At 43.3% G+C, this 19,189-nt stretch overlaps 1 protein-coding gene across 2 annotated transcripts in view; it reads right to left on the minus strand.

Moving 5' to 3' along the window:
• EPS15L1 (epidermal growth factor receptor pathway substrate 15 like 1) overlaps positions 1-19,189 on the minus strand; it is a 297,626-nt gene that overhangs the window by 163,595 nt on the left and 114,842 nt on the right. For both annotated transcript variants that reach the window (XM_040417436.1, XM_040417435.1), the window contains 3 exons: positions 16,323-16,395; positions 12,810-12,971; positions 9,350-9,547 (listed from right to left, as the gene is read on the minus strand). In XM_040417436.1, coding sequence (XP_040273370.1) covers positions 9,350-9,547; positions 12,810-12,971; positions 16,323-16,395 — 433 coding nt within the window. The remainder of the gene's footprint in view (positions 1-9,349; positions 9,548-12,809; positions 12,972-16,322; positions 16,396-19,189) is intronic.

A 19,189-nucleotide genomic window follows, 5' to 3' on the forward strand; every position in this document is an offset into this window, starting at 1 on the left:
CCGTCCCATTCATTTCAACGAATTATACACTTGAATAGGAACAAGCCGTCCCAATGAAAAGAATGGGACAACTTAGGTGTAATTATACCTGTTCAAGGCTGCAGTTGCAACAGCGAGCAGGTAAACAATGAAGGTAAGGCTGCGCTGGCACGACCAGCTGGTCAGCGGACCCCTGCTTATCCGATATTGATCTATCCTGAGGATAGGTCATCAGTAAGAATAACTTGGACAACCCCTTTAATATATATTGACACTTATTAACCCTATATAGAAAGAAATAACTTGATTTTCGTAATTACCGTAAAAGATGTTTCTCTTCCGTTCATTGGGGGACATAGTCTTGACCTTGGGTATAGCTATTGCCACTAGGAGGCGACACTAAGCAAAAAAAAAAAGTGTTAGCTCCTCCTCTCAGCTATATCCCTCCTGCAGACACTGAACTAATCAGTTTGTATAAAAGTAGTAGGAGCAGCCAGGAGAAGCCAACAGCCAATAATAAAAAGGAAGAAAACCGGAGATGGGTCATCCTGATGAACCAGAAGGACCCATCTAGGAAAACCAGTAATGTACATACCGGGTGGGAGCTGCGTCCCCCAATGAACGGAAGAGAAACAGATTTTACGGTAAGTACAAAAATCTAGTTTTCTCATCCGTATCATTGGGGGACACAGTCTTGACCTTGGGACGTTCCAGAGCAGTGGGTGGGTCATAAACGAAGAAGCCGTCCTGCTAATCCGAGGACCGCCATGATGTACTGCTCAACCATTGCCTGAGCAAAATGAGCAGTAACCCGAAAGGGTGGAGCCCGTCCACTGATGCGGTACACTTCCACAATAGCCAAACAAATCCATCGGGAAATAGAAACTTTGGAGACAGCCAGCCCACGTCTCGGTCCCTCCGGAATGACGAATAATGAATCCGTCCGTCAGAAAGAGGACGTCTGAAACAGATAGTTGCGAATCCAAACCAGATGCCCGCTGATGATGAAGGGCGACCGACAGGCAAGAGCCGCTAGATCCGACACTCTACGGATGGCAACTACTCACCCTGCTAAAGAGGAGACGTAGAAAAGGCTTAAAGGGAACCTGTCATCTGGATTTTGGGTATAGAGCTGAGGACATGGGTTGCTAGATGGCCGCTAGCACATCCGCAATACCCAGTCCCCATAGCTCTGTGTGCTTTTATTGTGTATAAAAACCGATTTGATACATATGCAAATTAACCTGGGATGAGTCAGAGCTTGAAAAATATGACTCTTCTCTGGTCACACAAGTAAGATATGACTCTTTTATGTTAATTTGCATATGTATCAAATCGGTTTTTTTACACAATAAAAGCACACAGAGCTATGGGGACTGGATATTGCGGATGTGCTAGTGGCCATCTAGCAACCCATGTCCTCAGCTCTATACACAAAATCCAGGTGACAGGTTCCCTTTAAGCGGCTCAGAAGGGAACAAGTATCTAGGGGTGACAACAAGGACAGTACGACTGCTCTACCCGGGGAGGGGAGCCATGCAAACAATACACTAGGGCTGAAGCGATTACTCGATTAAATCGAGTAATTCGACAAAAAAATCATAGATGCAAATTTTTTGCATCGAGGATTCGTTTGTGTCATGTGACCACGGAGTAAGAGTGAAGCGCTTGCTATTACTTACCGGTCCGTGGTCACCCGCCGTACCGCGCTGCACTGGATCCTGACACATCGCCATGTCATAGTGCACGTAAGCACGCACTATGACTCGACGCTGTGTGAAGTCAGGATACAGTGCAGCGCGCGGAGAAGAAGAGGAAGGAGCTGTGGAGCGGCGCCCCTACAGGAAAGGTTAGTATTTTAATTTACTGGCGCTGGGGACATGGCACTGAAGGGGACAGCAGACAATGGATGGCATGCAGGGGCTGACTGATGGCAGTGGGGAACATGGAGGTGCTGACTGATGGCACTGGGGGACATGGAGGGGCTGATCCGATGGCACTGGGGGGACATGGAGGGGCTGATCCGATGGCACTGGGGGGACATGGAGGGGCTGATCCGATGGCACTGGGGGGACATGGAGGGGCTGATCCGATGGCACTGGGGGGACATGGAGGGGCTGATCCGATGGCACTGGGGGGACATGGAGGACATAGAGCTGCTAATCTGATGGCACTGGGGGACAAGGCAATGGATGGCATGAAGGGGCTGATGGCACTGGGGCAGTGTAGCTGACGGCACTGGGGTGGGGGACAGCTTAAGGCACTGGGGGAATGGAGCTGATGGCACTGGGGTGGAGGGGAGGTGATGGCACTAGGGGATAGTGGAGCTGATGGCACTGGGGGGACGGAGCTGATGGAACGGGGGAACTGATGCACTTGGGCTGATCGCACAGGGGGGAACAAAGGGTGTTGGGGACTGATGGAAGGGGGTCCGATGAGTTTTTATAAAGGAAAACAGTCTATTAATTAATTTTTTCCTATTAGACTACTCGATTAATCGTAAAAAATAATCGACAGAATACTCGATTACTAAAATAATCGTTTACTGCAGCCCTACAAAACACATATGCAAACTGAATAAGTGCATACCCAAAAGCACACGGAGGCAACGCTGATGCTGTCACCGTAGTAGAAGGTAGAGGCAATGCACTACCTTTAAAGGCTCGAAGCCTGCGCCATAGAAATTGGCAGGTTATACCATGCACCGAAAGCCGTACTAATACCCACGCAAAGTGAGCAAACCCATACATATAAGGCCTGGAGGATCTATCACACCTGGTGATGGCAGAACATGATCACAGTGCCACCTATGATCAGGAAATGTAGGCACAATCACAGCTACAACTAGCAAGAAGGTTCCACCCCTAGAAGGGGGACGATGAACAGAAATACAGCTCAATTCTAACCAAATAGAACTAAGGGAACTGCACCCACATCCATCTGTACTAATAACCAGCACTGCAAGCCTCAGCAGAGAGCCCAGAAGCACTTTCCTCAGCACAGTAGCACTGAGGCAAGGAAGGGGTTAAGCAGAAGGCAGGGGCGGAGCTTATCGGCAACTGGTGGGGCTAGAGCAATTACTACACCAGGTTGGATCATGCTTAGCTTCCAAATGCACATGTAGGTTAATCACCAGATTATTAGGGCATTTTTCTTAGGAAACAACCTAATAACACACTGAGCTAATATAGAAAGTCTGGGAATAAGCAGAAGTGTATGGCCACACGGCAGGGCGCAGAAGGAAAGTAACGCCATATGGTTTTTAGATTGCAAATTTTGATGGACTGGTTTTTTGACACCATGTCCCATTTGAAGCCACCCTGATGCACCCCTAGAGTAGAAACTCCAAAAAAGTGACCCCATTTTAGAAACTATGCCCCTCAAGGTATTCAAAACTGATTTTACAAACTTTGTTAACCCTTTAGGTGTTCCACAAGAATTAATTGAAAATGGATATAACACTTCAGAATTTCTGTCACGATGCGGTGTTCTGGGAAGTGGGGACGGCCGGGACGCGCTCGCGTCATCAGCGCACCTGGCGTCACCACACTGGGGCTGAGTGACGAGCTGATCACTCGGCGCTCGGCTGTATGGGCTGCATTGGAAATCAAGAGTCATGTGACGCTGGCCACGTCACAAGACTCCACTAGTGCTCTATTGCCACAGATTGCCTGTTATTGAGGTCCTTCCCGCATGATACTCACCTGGTTAGTTTGTTCCTGCTTGGCTTCCGATTTCCCGTCCATCTCATCCTCTGGTCTTGGCGTGCTCTCCTGGTTTGACTTCGGCATGTCCTGACAATTCTCTGCTTGCTCCTCCGGTACCTTATCTGCTCTCTTGGTTTTGACGCGGCTTGTTTGACATTTCTGTTCATGTGTTGTTTGTCTTCCCTGCACTATCCTAGCTAAGGGTTTGTCGACCAGTTGTCCCTTGTCGCTAGGACTTGCGAGGCAAGTAGGCAGGGACAAGGAAGAGGGTGGAGTTCAGTGGTCACTACCCCACCCCTTGTGTGTGTGACAATTTCACTTTTTTTGGCAGATTTTCTATTTTAATAATTTTTTTCCGCTAACAAAGCAAGGATTAACAGCCAAACTAAACTCAATATTTATTGCCCTGATTCTGTAGTTTACAGAAACATCCCATATATGGTCGTAAACTGCTGTACGGACACACGGCAGGGCGCAGAAGGAAAGAAACGCCCCACTGATGCACCCCTAGAGTAGAAACGACAAAAAAGTGACCCCATTTTGGAAACTACGGGATAAGGTGGCAGTTTTGTTGGTACTATTTTAGGGTACAGATGATTTTTGGTTGCTCTATATTTAGGGCTGCAACGATTAATCAAAGTTATCGATAATATTTGATAACGGGATTCGTTGTCGACGAATCCAGTTATCGAATAATCGGCCGATTAGTTGCCATCCACAGATCCCCCTCCCCATAACACTGCCATCCACAGATCCCCCTCCTCATAACAGTACCACTGCCATCCACAGATCCCCCTCCCCATAACAGTACCACTGCCATCCACAGATCCCCCCTCCCCATAAAAGTACCACTGCCATCCACAGATCCCCCTCCCATAACAGTGACACCCACAGATCCCCTCCATAAATGCCATCCACAGATCCCCCCATAACAGTGTCATCCACAGATCCCCCCATACCAGTGTGTCATCCACAGATCCCCCATAACAGTGTGTCATGCACAGATCCCCCATAACAGTGTGTCATGCACAGATCCCCCATAACAGTGTGTCATGCACAGATCCCCCATAACAGTGTGTCTTGCACAGATCCCCCAAAACAGTGTGTCATCCACAGATCCCCCATAACAGTGTGTCATCCACAGATCCCCCATAACAGTGTGTCATCCACAGATCCCCCATAACAGTGTGTCATCCACAGATCCCCCATAACAGTGTGTCATCCACAGATCCCCCATAACAGTGTGTCATCCACAGATCCCCCATAACAGTGTGTCATCCACAGATCCCCCACAACTTGTCTTTTTTACATTGTAATTCAAAATTTTTATAATTCTATAACTCCTAAATTTGTTTTAGTATGGCCTTCGAACATAATTTTTCAACTAAAATCATATAAACCCCTTTTTTTTGTCATTTTGGTGTTTTTTCCCTATTAATCGATGAAATTATTGACAACTAATCGATTATTTAAATAATCGTTAGCTGCAGCCCTATCTATATTACACTTTTTGTGAGGCAAGGTAACAAAAAAAAATAGCTGTTTTGGCACTGTTTTTATTTTTTGTTATTTCCAACGTTCATCTGACAGGTTATATAATGAGGTATTTTTTATAAAGCAGGTTGTTAAGGACGCGACAATACCAAATACAACTTTCAGTTTTACATAATAAAGCATTTTTTATTTTTTTTTATTTTTTATTTTAGTGTCTCCATATTCTGAAAGCCATATTTTTTTTTTTTTTTTTTTTTTGGGCGTCTTATGTAGGGGCTCATTTCTTTCAGTATGAGATGACTGTTTGATTGGTACAATTTTGGGGTGCATATGACTTTTTGATTGCTTGCCATTACACTTTTTGTGATGCAAGGTGACAAAATGGCTTTTTGACAGCATTTTTATTTTTTTACAGTGTTCACCTGAGGGGTTAAATCATGTGATATTTTTATAGAGAAGGTTGTTACGGACGCGGCGATACCCAATATGTATACTTTTTTATTTTTATTTCAGTTTTAAACACTAATATTTTTTGAAGAAAAAAAAATCATGTTTTAGTGTCACCATAGTCTGAGAGCCATAGTTTTTTTTATTTTTTGGGCGATTCTCTTAGGTAGGGTAACTTTTTTGCGGGATGAGATTACAGCTTGATTGGTACAATTTTGGGGTGCATATGACTTTTTGATCGCTTGCTATTACACTTTTTTGTGATATAAGGCGACAAAAAAATGTTTTTTATAGACAACTTTTTTTTTTTTTTTTTACAATGTTCACCTGAGGGGTTAGGTCATGTGGTATTTTTTATAGAGCAGGTTGTCACGGATGCGGCAATACCTAATATGCATACTTTTTTAGTGTCTCCATAGTCGGAGAGTCATGTTTTTTTTTTTTTATTGTTTGGGAGATTGTCCTATGTAGGGGCTCATTTTTTGTGGGATGAGGTGACGGTTAGATTGGTACTATTTTGGGGGGCATACGCCTTTTTGATCGCTTGGTGTTGCACTTTTAGTGATTTAAAATGACAAAAATTGCTTTTTTTGACTGTTTTTATTTTGTTATGGTGTCTATTGGACGGGGTGGATCATGTGATATATTTATAGAGCAGGTCATTACGGACGCGGCGATACCTAATATGTGTGCATTTTCTTTCTTTTTTTCTAGTTTTTATTATAAAATCAGGGGAAAGGGGCATTTTTTATTTTTTTTACTTGAAACTTGAATTTTTTTTATTGAAAACAATTATTACTTCTTTTCTTTTTTTTTTTTTTTTACTTTATTTCTGTCCCACTCTGGGACTTTACTTTTGGGGGTCTGATCCCCTCTGCAATGCATTACAATACATCTGTATTGTAATGCATTACCTGTTAGTGTATTACACAGAGTAATACACTAACAGGTTGCCTAGGAGACCCAGCCTGAGGCTGGATATCCTAGGCACCCGTAGAAGGCACGTCCGGATGCCGTTCAAGGCATTGGGCAGCCTCTGCACAGCATCGGGATGCCTTCTGACACATCGAGTCCCCGCCACAGCAATGCGGGGACTCGATGCATTCACTCAACCGCCACAAACCACTTCTATGTCGCGGTCAGCGGCATAGAAGGGGTTAATCCGCCGGTATCGGCTTTTACAGTGATGCCGGCGGATACAGCAGGGGCCCAGCTACCAGTGACTGCCGGACCCCTGCAGTGATCGGGCGCGCACCGCTCCGGTGCCTGCCCGATCAGCCCACCGTGCATGTACGGCAGAATGCATTCTGGCAATGCATCCCCCGCCGTACATGCACAGTGTTTTGCGTTAAGGGGTTAATAGGGCTGATCATGTTCTTTAAAGGTCGTTTTATACACACCAATAATCAGAAAAATATCCAGGACAAGCATCTGTAGAAATGCTCGTTATCGATAATCACCTGATGAACAAGCAAATGCTTGTACATTTGGCGATTGTGTCTTTTCAGCCAGCACCTAAAATCATCTCCACTGATGACCAGGTAATTATCGGGAACGTTTGGTTTGTTCCCGATTATTGCATAAAATAAGGGTTTGTGTAAAAGGCCCTTGAGCCTAAAATTAGTTTAGTCACTAAGGGGTTAAAGTGCACTTAATTCACCTGAGTTGGGGAAAAACAATATTTATTTCAGACAAATTTTAAATCTACAATAAAAAGTGATATTTTCAAGACTGCTAGGTGGTTAAAATAATGGTATTACGTCAAGCTGAATCAATGTGGTTGTAACTGTAAATCAGAGTTATATTTTCTACAGACACCGTTTAGTGTGCCTTAAAGAAATGTAGATTTTGATAGCACAGAGGCTATTCGGGTGTCCAATATACATTTTTCTCAGTAAAGACCAGATGGGGCATGTCTACCATTCAGCATTTTGGGAGCACAAAGCTCTGGTAGATGTAGACACATACTATATACAAATATTGATAGTAGATGTATTATTCTTACAGTATTTTTTGTATAAGCATCTGCTTATATACAAGTTTTAGTCACAAACCTAACAGTTCATGTATTTTTTATGTAATAATGATTGTTTGCTGCAAAACTGCATAAAGCTAATGATTCTTCAGGTTGTCTGTTTTACCAAAATATACGAGTTCTGCATATCTTTATTCTTAGGTGTTCTGTGTCGGGTCTGACTTTTATCGACAAACACAAATTCTTAGGTGCTGTCAACATTGTAATACAAAACTGCATGAAGGCGCTTATGAGTTGTTCATTCTTGGGTAGCATTTTCTTTCACACTGCTGCAGGCGTCTACTTTCAGGTAATGTATTGGTATGGGGTATAACATAGGTTTTTAATTTTATAGTTCAGGTTTTGTGTACTGTATGTCAGAGATGTGATATCTGCCTAGAAACCCAAGGCAGCAAGAGGTTAGGGTACAATCACACAGCTCAGCCGTGTCACAATTGCAATGCGGCCACGCTGAGGTCGACTACCGTGCATCCGTACGGGCAGCAGCAGGCTGTACTTAAACTAAGGAGACTGCACTGTTTAGTCAGTCTGCATTGTCAATCAAGGTGCGGCACCTGCAATATCATGCAGCCTTTAACCAGGCAAACCACCTAAACAGTGTGATCTTCATTAGTTTAATTATCATTAGTTTAATTAAAGCCCACTACTGTACTGCGCAGTGCCCGCCCACAGAGTGGCGTGCTCCATGTGATCATATCCTTAAAGGGGTTGTCTCACTTGGCACAATGATAGTTATGTTCAGTATAACCCCATAATGAGCAATATTACTAATATACTTCATGTTTCAAAACTGCCTCCTCCCCTAGATATTCCTCATCTTGTAGCCCTTTAGAGCATGCTAGTTGTCAGGCATCTGCTCACTGTGAAGTAATGCGCGGGCTTGTTTGGTGGCTGGGATCATGGTAGCAAGCTATCATAGCTGCACATGTGCACTACCTCTCTCCAGTCCCAGCCACTTCGTATATACTGTGTGGAACAGCTCCCAGCAATGAAAGAAGCCTCGGAGCTGTTCAACACAAGAAACACACAGTTCCAGGCATGGGGGACTAAACTGTTACATGTTCGGGATCCAGGCTGTTATCTCGTGATGGATGACAGCGGTTCAGACTGTTCGTCCAGCTATTAACTTTGTAATATAGAGTGCCCTTTCACTCGCAGCAAAATCAGAGGAGCGAGCATGCATAGGCACAATGCAGGCGTGATTACATCAGCCAGTGCTGCCTGTGCCATCAATCAAATTTACATGCGCCAAGCAGCAGCAGATTGTTAGGAAGGAACCGTTCCTTCCCAATAACTGCCTGCTCGTTCAGTGGAGGTGAAGGAATGCATTTACATGCAGCGATCACCTCCAAAGTACGAGGACGAGCGGTCACTATTGCTATCGCTCCTCCTCATACAGCTGCATTGTTTCTGGGCAGCAGATCCCTGTTTAGACTGCACAATCTGGTGCCCAAAAACCATAAGTTAGGTGCCTGCACGAACAACAGGATCACCCAAAGAATGTGCGTTTTGTTTGTTCATCGGCGGCACCTTTACACAGGCAGATTGTTGGGAACGAGCGTTTACAAGAAAGTACATTCCTGATAATCTGCCAGATAAATCCTCCTTTAATGTCTGTCTTTCAACATCAAGCAATTTTAAATTAGAAACACAATAAAATCTGAATTTTGAACAAGTTAGACTGTACCTGATTGATTTCTTCCTGTGTTGATTTCAATGACTTTATAATGGTCTCTAGCTGAATCTTGCCCGCCTGGATACTCTGCTCCAGCTGACTCTCTTCTTGCTGTAACCTGTTCAGCTCTGATTTGGCCCTATTAAGTTCCTCCTCCTGTGCCTGTACATCTGATTCTTGGGACTGAATCTGTAACTTTAGCGAGGAGATCTATCGAGAAAGCAAAAGAACACATTATGTTCATTCAAATAGATTTACTGCATTTATTACACAGCACCATTTTCTGTACTTCGGTTTTTGTGTAAACCAAGAGCAGAAAGGCATAACGGAAGGACAGGACATGTTCTCACACACACTGGATTGTGCCTGGATATATGTGTAGATTCTGCTCTTGAATCCACTGGCAATTCGTTTGAATGGCTTTTTTATGTTCCTTTCACATGCTCTAGGGTGAAAAAAGCAGAATAATGGCCAGGTCACATATCTTCTCATCGACATTATGCAGATTCACTATTAAAGGGGTATTCTCATCACGCAGTTTTATACTTACCTGCTCCTCGCGCGCTGTCCACTTCCTGGTTTCGGCAAGGGGCGGGCTCCATCTTGATTCAAGTCTTCTCCCGGCCGGGTCGCGCGCTGGACTGAACGCGCACGCCGCCACACATGCGCCCTGGTGACTTCTTCCTGGCAAGTATACTATACTGGCCAGGAAGAAATCACCATAGCGCATGCGCAGTCTCGGCGTGCACTTTCGGGACTGCGCGCGGCCAGTCAGGTAAGTATATGTTCATTTTCTTCTAAGGGGTGGGAATTAGTTAATTAAATATATTTAGAAAAATTATCACTGTTAAATCATTAACAGATTTAACAGTGATCATTAAGATGGGAATACCCCTTTAATGCACTATTAATGCATATGGTGCACTCAATGCTCAGGGATTAGAACTTGACTACATTCCAATAAAACTAACTTGCATGCAAATGCACAATGCAGGACCAAGGGGCGCATGTATTAAGACATGTATTAATAAACCCCTGAAGAGGTGCTGGCCTCTACATAACTTCGGCGGATCCTCCGCCAGTTCTAAACACAACGCAGCTTCCTTGCTGTCTTACATTTAGACCTTTTTCTACGCCTAAAACAGGCATAGAAAATGGTAAATGAGATGGGCCTGCCGGCCTGTCCCCTTCCCCACCATGCCCACTTTTTTAGCCCTGGCGTCAGTGGGGAGAAGTTGCAGAATGCGCCTGAAATATGCCTAATATAGGCATAGTTCAGCTTAATAAAGGACCCCCCAAGTTTCTGCTGCAGATCTCTGCCATGGATTTCCTTGCCAATTGCAAATCCTAACCATGAATTTTGTGCCAACCCAAACAACTGAATATGAACTGAATACAGGGTCTCATGTCCTGAGCTTATTACTCTATCTATCATATACAGGCAGCCACTAACAATAGGAGCATGTTAAGATCTAGAAATGTACAAGGCTAATGACATGAGCAAGTAATTAAAGTTCCCTGCTTGAGCTCTACTAATAATTTCACAATAGAAGAACTAAAAGACAATCCTGCTCTTTCTTCTTTTAAAGGATCATTCCCTTGAAGAGAGTTATGGCAGATCCACACCATTATCAATGTCCTTACTTTATGATGGCACCAGATTAAGTGTCCACTGCTTTTCCCTACTATAACCATCTCTTGTTAAAGGGGTTCTCTGGGAATGACTTAAAATGGCTGCCAGCAACCTGCCCTACAATGTGAGCAGGAATAGCTGCATCCACTAGCAGAGCTGTGGCCTGACAGGAAAACTCAACAATAGTGTGTAGTGAGGACTTACCCCTCTCCTTCTAGGCAGCTCTGCAAGTGGAGGTAACCACTCCTGCTTATATTCTAGGACAGCTTGCTGGTGGCCATTTTAAATCATTCCCGGAGAACCTCTTTAAATGGAGAGGGTGTTTAGGCGTGTCTGCTATCACTCTAATCAACTCTACAGGGCTGCTGGAGGTAGCCAAGCACTGTATTCTTCAGCAGTCCCATAGAGTTGAATGGAGTGGCAGTGGACATCCATGACCACCCCTTCTCATGATCTGTGGGGGTCCCAGTGATCAGACACTCTATCCTGTGGAGAGTGGATAAGTCTCTGTCCTGGGAAAATCCTTTTAAATGGTTAAAGGGGTTGTCCACTTTTTTATATTGAATAGGTCATCAACATCAGATCGGCGTGGGGGGGGTGGAAGGTGTGTGACCCACTGAAGTGAATGAGAATGCCATAGTTGTAATTACACCTGCTGACTGCTGCAGTTGCAACAGCAAGCAAGATGTAAACAATGAAGTGAAAGTTTTACATTAGAGATACAGAAAATGCGCAGAGAATGTCATAGCATCAATTTATCTTTTTATGCCATCAAAGCTGCTCTTGCATGATTTTTACTATTATTATTGTAATAATTATGCTATTGTCCATCAAAGCTGCTCTTGCATGATTTTTACTATTATTATTGTAATAATTATGCTATTGTCCATCAAAGCTGCTCTTGCATGATTTTTACTATTATTGTAATAATTATGCTATTGTCCATCAAAGCTGCTCTTGCATGCTTTTTTCTTATTATCATTGTAATAATAATTATGCTATTGTTTTGTTCTAGGTGAAAATACGCATGGTAGGATTTTTATTTCATTGATTCCGTGTAAAATCTGATGCATTTCCTCCTGAATTCTGTGTAAAAAACGAATTTCTGAACTTGGGTTCGGTTCCAAGGTACCACTTGGAACCAAACCCGAGTTCAGGAAATGTTTTTTTACGGTAGAAATTGATTTATGAAGTTATTATGCAAAGTCTCACAAGAATTGGCTCATAATTCTACATTCTAATACTGTACGGAGAGCTTGCTCCGTACAGTATTCAAACAAAGTATTATAGGAATTGACTTCGGATGTTTCATCCAAAGTCGATTCATTCTTCCCTAATCATGATAAGAAGAACATAACATGCATTAAAGGCCACCAAATCTAAAGTAAAAATGTGGCATCTTCCAAAGCTCTGTTCAGCTCTGTTGATCCATTGCTCTTTAAGATAAATTATAAATAATATTAAGGCTAGTTTCACACTAGCGGTAAATTCTTCCAGAAGGCTGGAAGATATTGCATCTGGAATAGCCGTATAGTACCTGACCCTGCCGGAGCCCACTGACTGTAACTGCACTCGGCGGGGATCCAGCTCGTTTCCAGCATTAGTGCCGGGATTTGTCCGGCCGAACCTAATGCTAGAAACAGGCCGTATCCCCGCTGAATTTAATTATAGTGAATGGGGCATAGCAGTTCTCCGACCTTTTCCTGGTATGCCAGATACCATGAGGTCCGACAGGCAGTTCCTCTGCTGAAACAGCCTGCCAGAAGTATTTACTGCTAGTGTGAAACTAACCTTAATGATTATAAAATCAATGAGATTGGCTACATGACTAATTCTCACCATTTGTCCTTCCTCCTGGCACTTTTGCCTGACATCATTCAGCATGTCTTTTAGTTTAGCTTTTTGTTGGTCCATTTCTTCCAGTCGGTCCTGTGCATCCTGCTTTTGTGCTTCAAGTTCCTGTAGTGTTGAGGTCTCACGGTCTAAATCATTTTGTAGTTCCTAAAAAGATAGATATAAAGTAAATATTAGTATTCATAGTATATACCCCTGGGATTTTGTCTGCTCTAGTCTGTCTCCAAAACTGGACGATACAAGGCTGCCTACCATCACCACAGCTCTTCAATACTTAACGGCTGGCCTTACACCTACAAAGTTGACATATTTATAAAGAAATCCAGGTAAGAAATAGGGAGGTCAAATTAATTTGCTGATGATATGCTCCTTTTTGATCCTCTTCTTAATGTCTATTTAATGAGGTTTTGAAGGTGCTTTCTAGCTTTGGAAAATTCTCCAAATGACAGCTTCTATTTCTAACCAAAACTCTGAAGGCTGATGTGGCAGACGATTTCCATCGCTCATCCCCATGCTTTATGGCTGTTTGCCAGCAGCAGGTCGTTATTAGACACCACGATCTGCCGCCTCCAAACGATAATTTTTTAACATGTCAAAAGATTTGGATTACCCGATGATCAAGCGCTTGCTCGTTCTTCGGGCAATCAGCGGCAGTATTACACTGCAAGATGATCGTTACCAAGCGTTTACATGAACGTTCATTAGCGATCATCTCCTGAAAAATCGGGTAGTGTAATACAGGATTGAGTCCTGCAGAGATCCAGACTTCTGCAGAGATAGCATACTCATACTTCACTTACTTCGCAAAATCACTCAGTAATTAGAAAGATGGATAGGTTTACCCATGAGTTTGTCAGGCAGGGCCCATTTTTTAAAAATAATACGTTTTGGGAGGCTTTTGTTTCCACTTCAAATTATATCAAAGTTGATCAAACATCAAGACATCCAAAAGTTGCAGTCAGTCTTTAACTAATTTCTCTGTCAGAAAAAAGGGCCCGCAAAGCGTACGATAAACTTTGTCTTTCGAAGCTAAAACGGGGACTTCAATTGATCAATATCAGATGTTACAAACAAGCAGCTCCATTCAGACATAGTAGAGACTGGAACTTTGGCTCAAATGCTGGAGAGGGAGCTGGTAGCTCTGTGGCTCTTGGGGAGATTACTACATACAAAATTCAGTGAACTGCCTTCTTATATTAAACATAGCGTTCTCCTCAGAGACACTATTATGTCTTGGAAAGCAAAAAAGATCAACTCAGCTGGAGATCTTCTGAGATTAGTAGAAGGTCACTTCCTATTATGGCAGAGGTCAGAAGATTAAATGCCTGGTGGTGTCTCATTTTTAAGCAACACCAACAGATTAAAAGTTTTTGTTTCTCCAGGGTCAAGGGACACGAATTGGGTGATATCGGATAAGATTTTATTGTAAGGGCAGCGATAATCAGTGAACAGTGGAGAAATATGTACTTTCATAAGGTGACGTATGCATTTGACCTTAAAAACGCATCAGCCCATTATTTACGGAACTGCTCTATATTTGAAACGTCTAAGGTCTCTCTCTTAGGGTACTTTCACACTAGCGTTATTCTTTTCTGGCATTGAGTTCCGTTCTAGGGGCTCTATACCAGAAAAGAACTGATCAGTTCTATCCAAATGCATTCTGAATGGAGAGCAAACCGTTCAGGATGCATTAGGATGTCTTCAGTTCAGTCATTTTGCCTTTTCAGGATGGAGATAATACTGCAGCATGCAACGGTTTTATTTCCATCCAAAATTCCGGAACACTTGCCGGAATTTTTTCCCATTGAAATGCATTAATGCTGATTGTTCCAGCAAAACGGATCCGTTTTTGCGGTCTGCGCATGCTTAGACCGCAAAAAATGTGAAAAAAATAAATGCCAGGTCCGTTTTTCCGGATGACACCGGAGAGACGGATCCGGCATTTCAATGCATTTGTCAGACTTATCAGGATCCTGATCCGTCTGATAAATGCCATCAGTTAGCAAACGTTTTGACGGATCCGGCAGGCAGTTTCGGCTACGGAACTGCCTGCCGGAATCCTCTGCCGCAAGTGTGAAAGTACCCTTAATACAGCCTTTGAGATTGCCCCAAAATACAAACTTTAAAGGTCAAGGTTCTTCAATTTTTCAGCACAGTATACAGCCGGGATGTTCCTTTATCGCCCCAATGTTATATATTTCATCACATACCCACTGACCCAAACAATGTCCTGTCAACAACTTTAGCTATTAAAGGAATTCAGATTCTGTTGTTAGTAGTGAAAAAGTGGTTATTACATCATTGGTTGTAGAACCAGCTCCCTTCTTGGGAAGAAATCCTAACTATGATGTTACAGAAATTAGACACTGTGAGGCATAAGGAACATGAAACTGCAAACGTCTTCAGAAAGTGGAAAAGCTTTATAGCCCATTCGTTAACGGATAATGTACATGGCAGTTGCCGTTTTTGCGATCTGCAAAGCATGGATACCGGTCGTGTGTGTTCAGCATTTTGCAGAACGGAATCTCCTACCCTCTATAGAAAATGGACAGGAAGAGGACTGATTAAAGTGAATGGGTCCGCATCTGACCTGCAAAAAATGCGGATCGCATGCGGATCAAAAATACATTCGTGTGCATGAGCTCTAAGTCAGGAGGAGACGGCTTCCATTATGGAATCTTTTAGGTTCACATCATGGCATGACTTAGAAGACCTTAGGGGGTATTTGGAACTACTTAGGCTCCCACCCTAGGCGGGGTATGCTCTTGGCAGTCACAGAGAGGTGGTGTTCGATTATGTTCTTTTCCAGGGGTTTGCTTATTTCAAGGAAAATTTGGGGGATCAGAGGATGCAATTGTCTTATCTTTTGAGGCATTTAGCAACCTAATTCTATTGTAAAGTATAATGCACTGTATGACACACTGTGTGACTTGGTATTGTATATTAAGTGAGTGTTGACCTCTGTTCTTCCTCAATAAATATGTTCAAGGTATGAAGCAGTAAAGTTATGTGCATTTTATTCTGTACAGTAATAAGAGTTTAATTGACCATTTAAAAATGCTAAAGATTTTGGCCTTAAAGGAGTGTTTTCTGGGCAGATAGTTCTCTTAAAAAAAGCGAGTCAGAAAGCGTTAGCGGTGACACAACTCAGAACGGCAGTGTTGGGGAATTGTGGAGGTGAGTAAAGCTTCATCATTTTTCCCAGACAAGAGGGCTTTCAAATGCAAAATGTTCAATAAAAACTCTCCTCCCTATGTTACACAGAGATGAGCCCTGCTGCAGAAAATAGGCACAAAAGATGATATATGTGGCAAGGCTGTTGGCCCTGTCCCCTCTCTAGTCACAACCCTTTTTCAGGAAAGCTGCAAGGCCAACACAGAAACGCCACTTGAACAAAAAAATTTGCACAAGTGGCGTTTAAAGAGACGTAAACTTTATATTTTTGGCTCCGATGCAGAGCAGTTTTATGATCATTAAAATTTGAAATTTGAGACATACCTGTACCTCTGTGCTTTTCTGTCTAATGGCCTCTTCCTTCTCTCTGATGTCCTGTTCCAAAGCAAATTTTTCTCTGCAACACAAAGTCAAATGTAAGTGATTAGGAGCCTCTGTCAGCATGATCAACCCTACTCTCCGCCCAGCACTCACTCCCCTCTGTGTACATACAAGAAACAGCACGTTATCAAAATCCTAGGGGAATACATGATTTTGATAAAACAGAGACCAATAACTCCATATAACATTAATGCTGGACCAAAAATGATTATTTGTGAGTGACAGTGCAGGCACCATTAGACAGGGCTATTATCCCTGTCTATGCTGAAACTCGACACAAAAAAAATCCTAAAAATAAAAAAAGCAGCGCGTGAAGAAGAGGATGGAAGATCTCTGGCGTGTCGGCAGCACCCCTACAGGAAAGGTCATTTTTTTTGTTCACTGGCTAGAAGGGGGAGTGGGGGAACTGATGGCAGTGGGGGCGGGTGGTGGCACTGGGGGTAGTACATCGCACTGGGGGCGAGCTGATGGCATTTAGGGAGAAGCTGGTTGCATTGGAGGGGGAGCTGATGGCACTGGGAGGGGAGCAACTAATGACATGGGAAAGCTGGTGGCACTGGGGGATGCTGGTGGCATTGGAGGGGGAACTGGTAGCACTGGGTGGAGCTGATGGCACAGGGAGGAGCTGGTGGCACTAATTACATTGGAGGGGGGAACTGGGGGGGCACTAGTGGGGGAGCTGATGGCACTGGGGGAAGAACTAATGGCACTGTAGGGGCAGCTGATGGCACTTGGGGGGGGGGGAATGATGGCAGGGGGGCTGATGAGTTTTTATAGAAAACTTTATTTTAATTTTTTTTTTTTTTATTAGAGATTAATAGTTGGATTAATCGGTAGAATACTTGATTACTAAAATAATCGATAGCTGCAGCCCTATCCCGGTCAATCAAAGGGATGATGGGAGTGTAATGAGCACAAGGTGCATAGCTGTAGCGCTGCTTGAAGTCCTACTACCAGGCCCATGGGTACTCCAAAAAATAAAAAATCTTCATATTTCGGGAATGCTGGAACCTCCAAAGATAAAAAAAAAAAAAGGTATTGTTCTAATCAGCATGATCAACCGTACCAGGCAATATGCTTTAAAATTTAAACTTAAAGGGCTTGTCCAGCTTTGTAAACGTTTTTAAATTTGGCAAGCACTGCGGTATGTCTCTGTTGGGTAACATACCACTTGAAGACACGTCAGTGGTGCAAGTGGCCCCTGTCTGAAACTTTACATACAGGATTGGAAGGAGCCCACGGAGCTACAGTAGGGAGCAGTGGAGTGTATTTTTATGTTTGGTTACTGCACAGTACTGCCCAAATCTATACAAAATATATAAATGTCTATATTTGGAAGACTTGTTTTTTACTAACGTTAAAAGGGGTTCTGCACTTTGTTTAAACTGATGATCAATCCTCTGAATAGATCATCAGCATCTGACCGGTGGGGGTTCGACACCCGGGACCCCCGTCGATCAGCTGTTTGAGAAGGCAGTGGTGCTGCAGTGACGTCACGACTAGTATCACTGGCCTGGGCACGGCTAAGCTCCATTCAAGGGAACGTAGCTTAGCTGCGCCCAGGCCAGTGATACTAGTCGTGACGTCACTCTGCCAGCGGTAAACAGTAATAAGGCCGCGGTGCTACTGTAGCGTCACTGCCTTCTCAAACAGCTGATCGGCGGGGGTCCCGGGTGTTGAACCCCCACCGGTCAGATGCTGATGATCTATCCAGAGGATAGATCATCAGTTTAAACAAAGTGCAGAACCCCTTTAATATTAACCTTAACTCCTTAAGGACACAGCCTTATTTCACCTTAAGGACCAGGCCATTTTTTGCTAATCTGACCAGTGTCACTTTAAGTGGTCATAACTTTAAAACGCTTTGACTTATCCAGGCCATTCTGAGATAGTTATTTCGTCACTTTTTTGGCAGATTTTCCATTTTAATAATTTTTTTTCAGTTACAAAGCAAGGGTTAACAGCCAAACAAAACTCAATATTTATGGCCCTGATTCTGTAGTTTACAGAAACACCCCATATGTGGTCGTAAACCGCTGAACGGGCACACGGCAGGGCGCAGAAGGAAAGGAATGCCATACGTTTTTTGGAAGGCAGGTTTTGCGGGACTGTTTTTTTTGACACCATGTCCCATTTGAAGCCCCCCTGATGCACCCCTAGTGTAGAAACTCCATAAAAGTGACCCCATCTAAGAAACTACACTCCTCAAGGTATTCAAAACTGATTTTACAAACGTCGTTAACCCTTTAGGTGTTCCACAAGAATTAATGGTGAATAGAGATACAATTTCAAGATTTCACTTTTTTGGCAGATATTCCATTTTAATATTTTTTTTACTTTTACAAAGCAAGGGTTAACAGCCAAACAAGACTGTATCTTTATTGCCCTGACTCTGCCGTTTACAGAAACACCCCATATGTGGCCGTAAACTACTGTAAGGGCACACAGTAGGGCGTAGAGGGAAAGGTGCGCCGTATGGTTTTTGGAAGCCAGATTTTGCTGGACTGGTTTTTTGACACCATGTTCCATTTAAAGCCCCCCTGATGCACCCCTAGAGTAGAAACTCCATAAAAGTGACCCCATTTTAGAAACTACGGGATAGGGTGGCAGTTTTGTTGGTACTAGTTTAGGGTACATATGATTTTTGGTTGCTCTATATTACACTTTTTGTGCGGCAAGGTAACAAGAAATAGCTTTTTTGGCACTGTTTTCTTTTTTTTTTTTGTTATTTACAACATTCATCTGACAGGTTAGATCATATGTTAATTTTATAGAGCAGGTTGTCACGGACACGGCGATACCTAATATGT

This window comes from Bufo bufo, chromosome 2, assembly GCF_905171765.1.
Source record: "Bufo bufo chromosome 2, aBufBuf1.1, whole genome shotgun sequence".
NCBI lineage: Eukaryota > Metazoa > Chordata > Amphibia > Anura > Bufonidae > Bufo > Bufo bufo.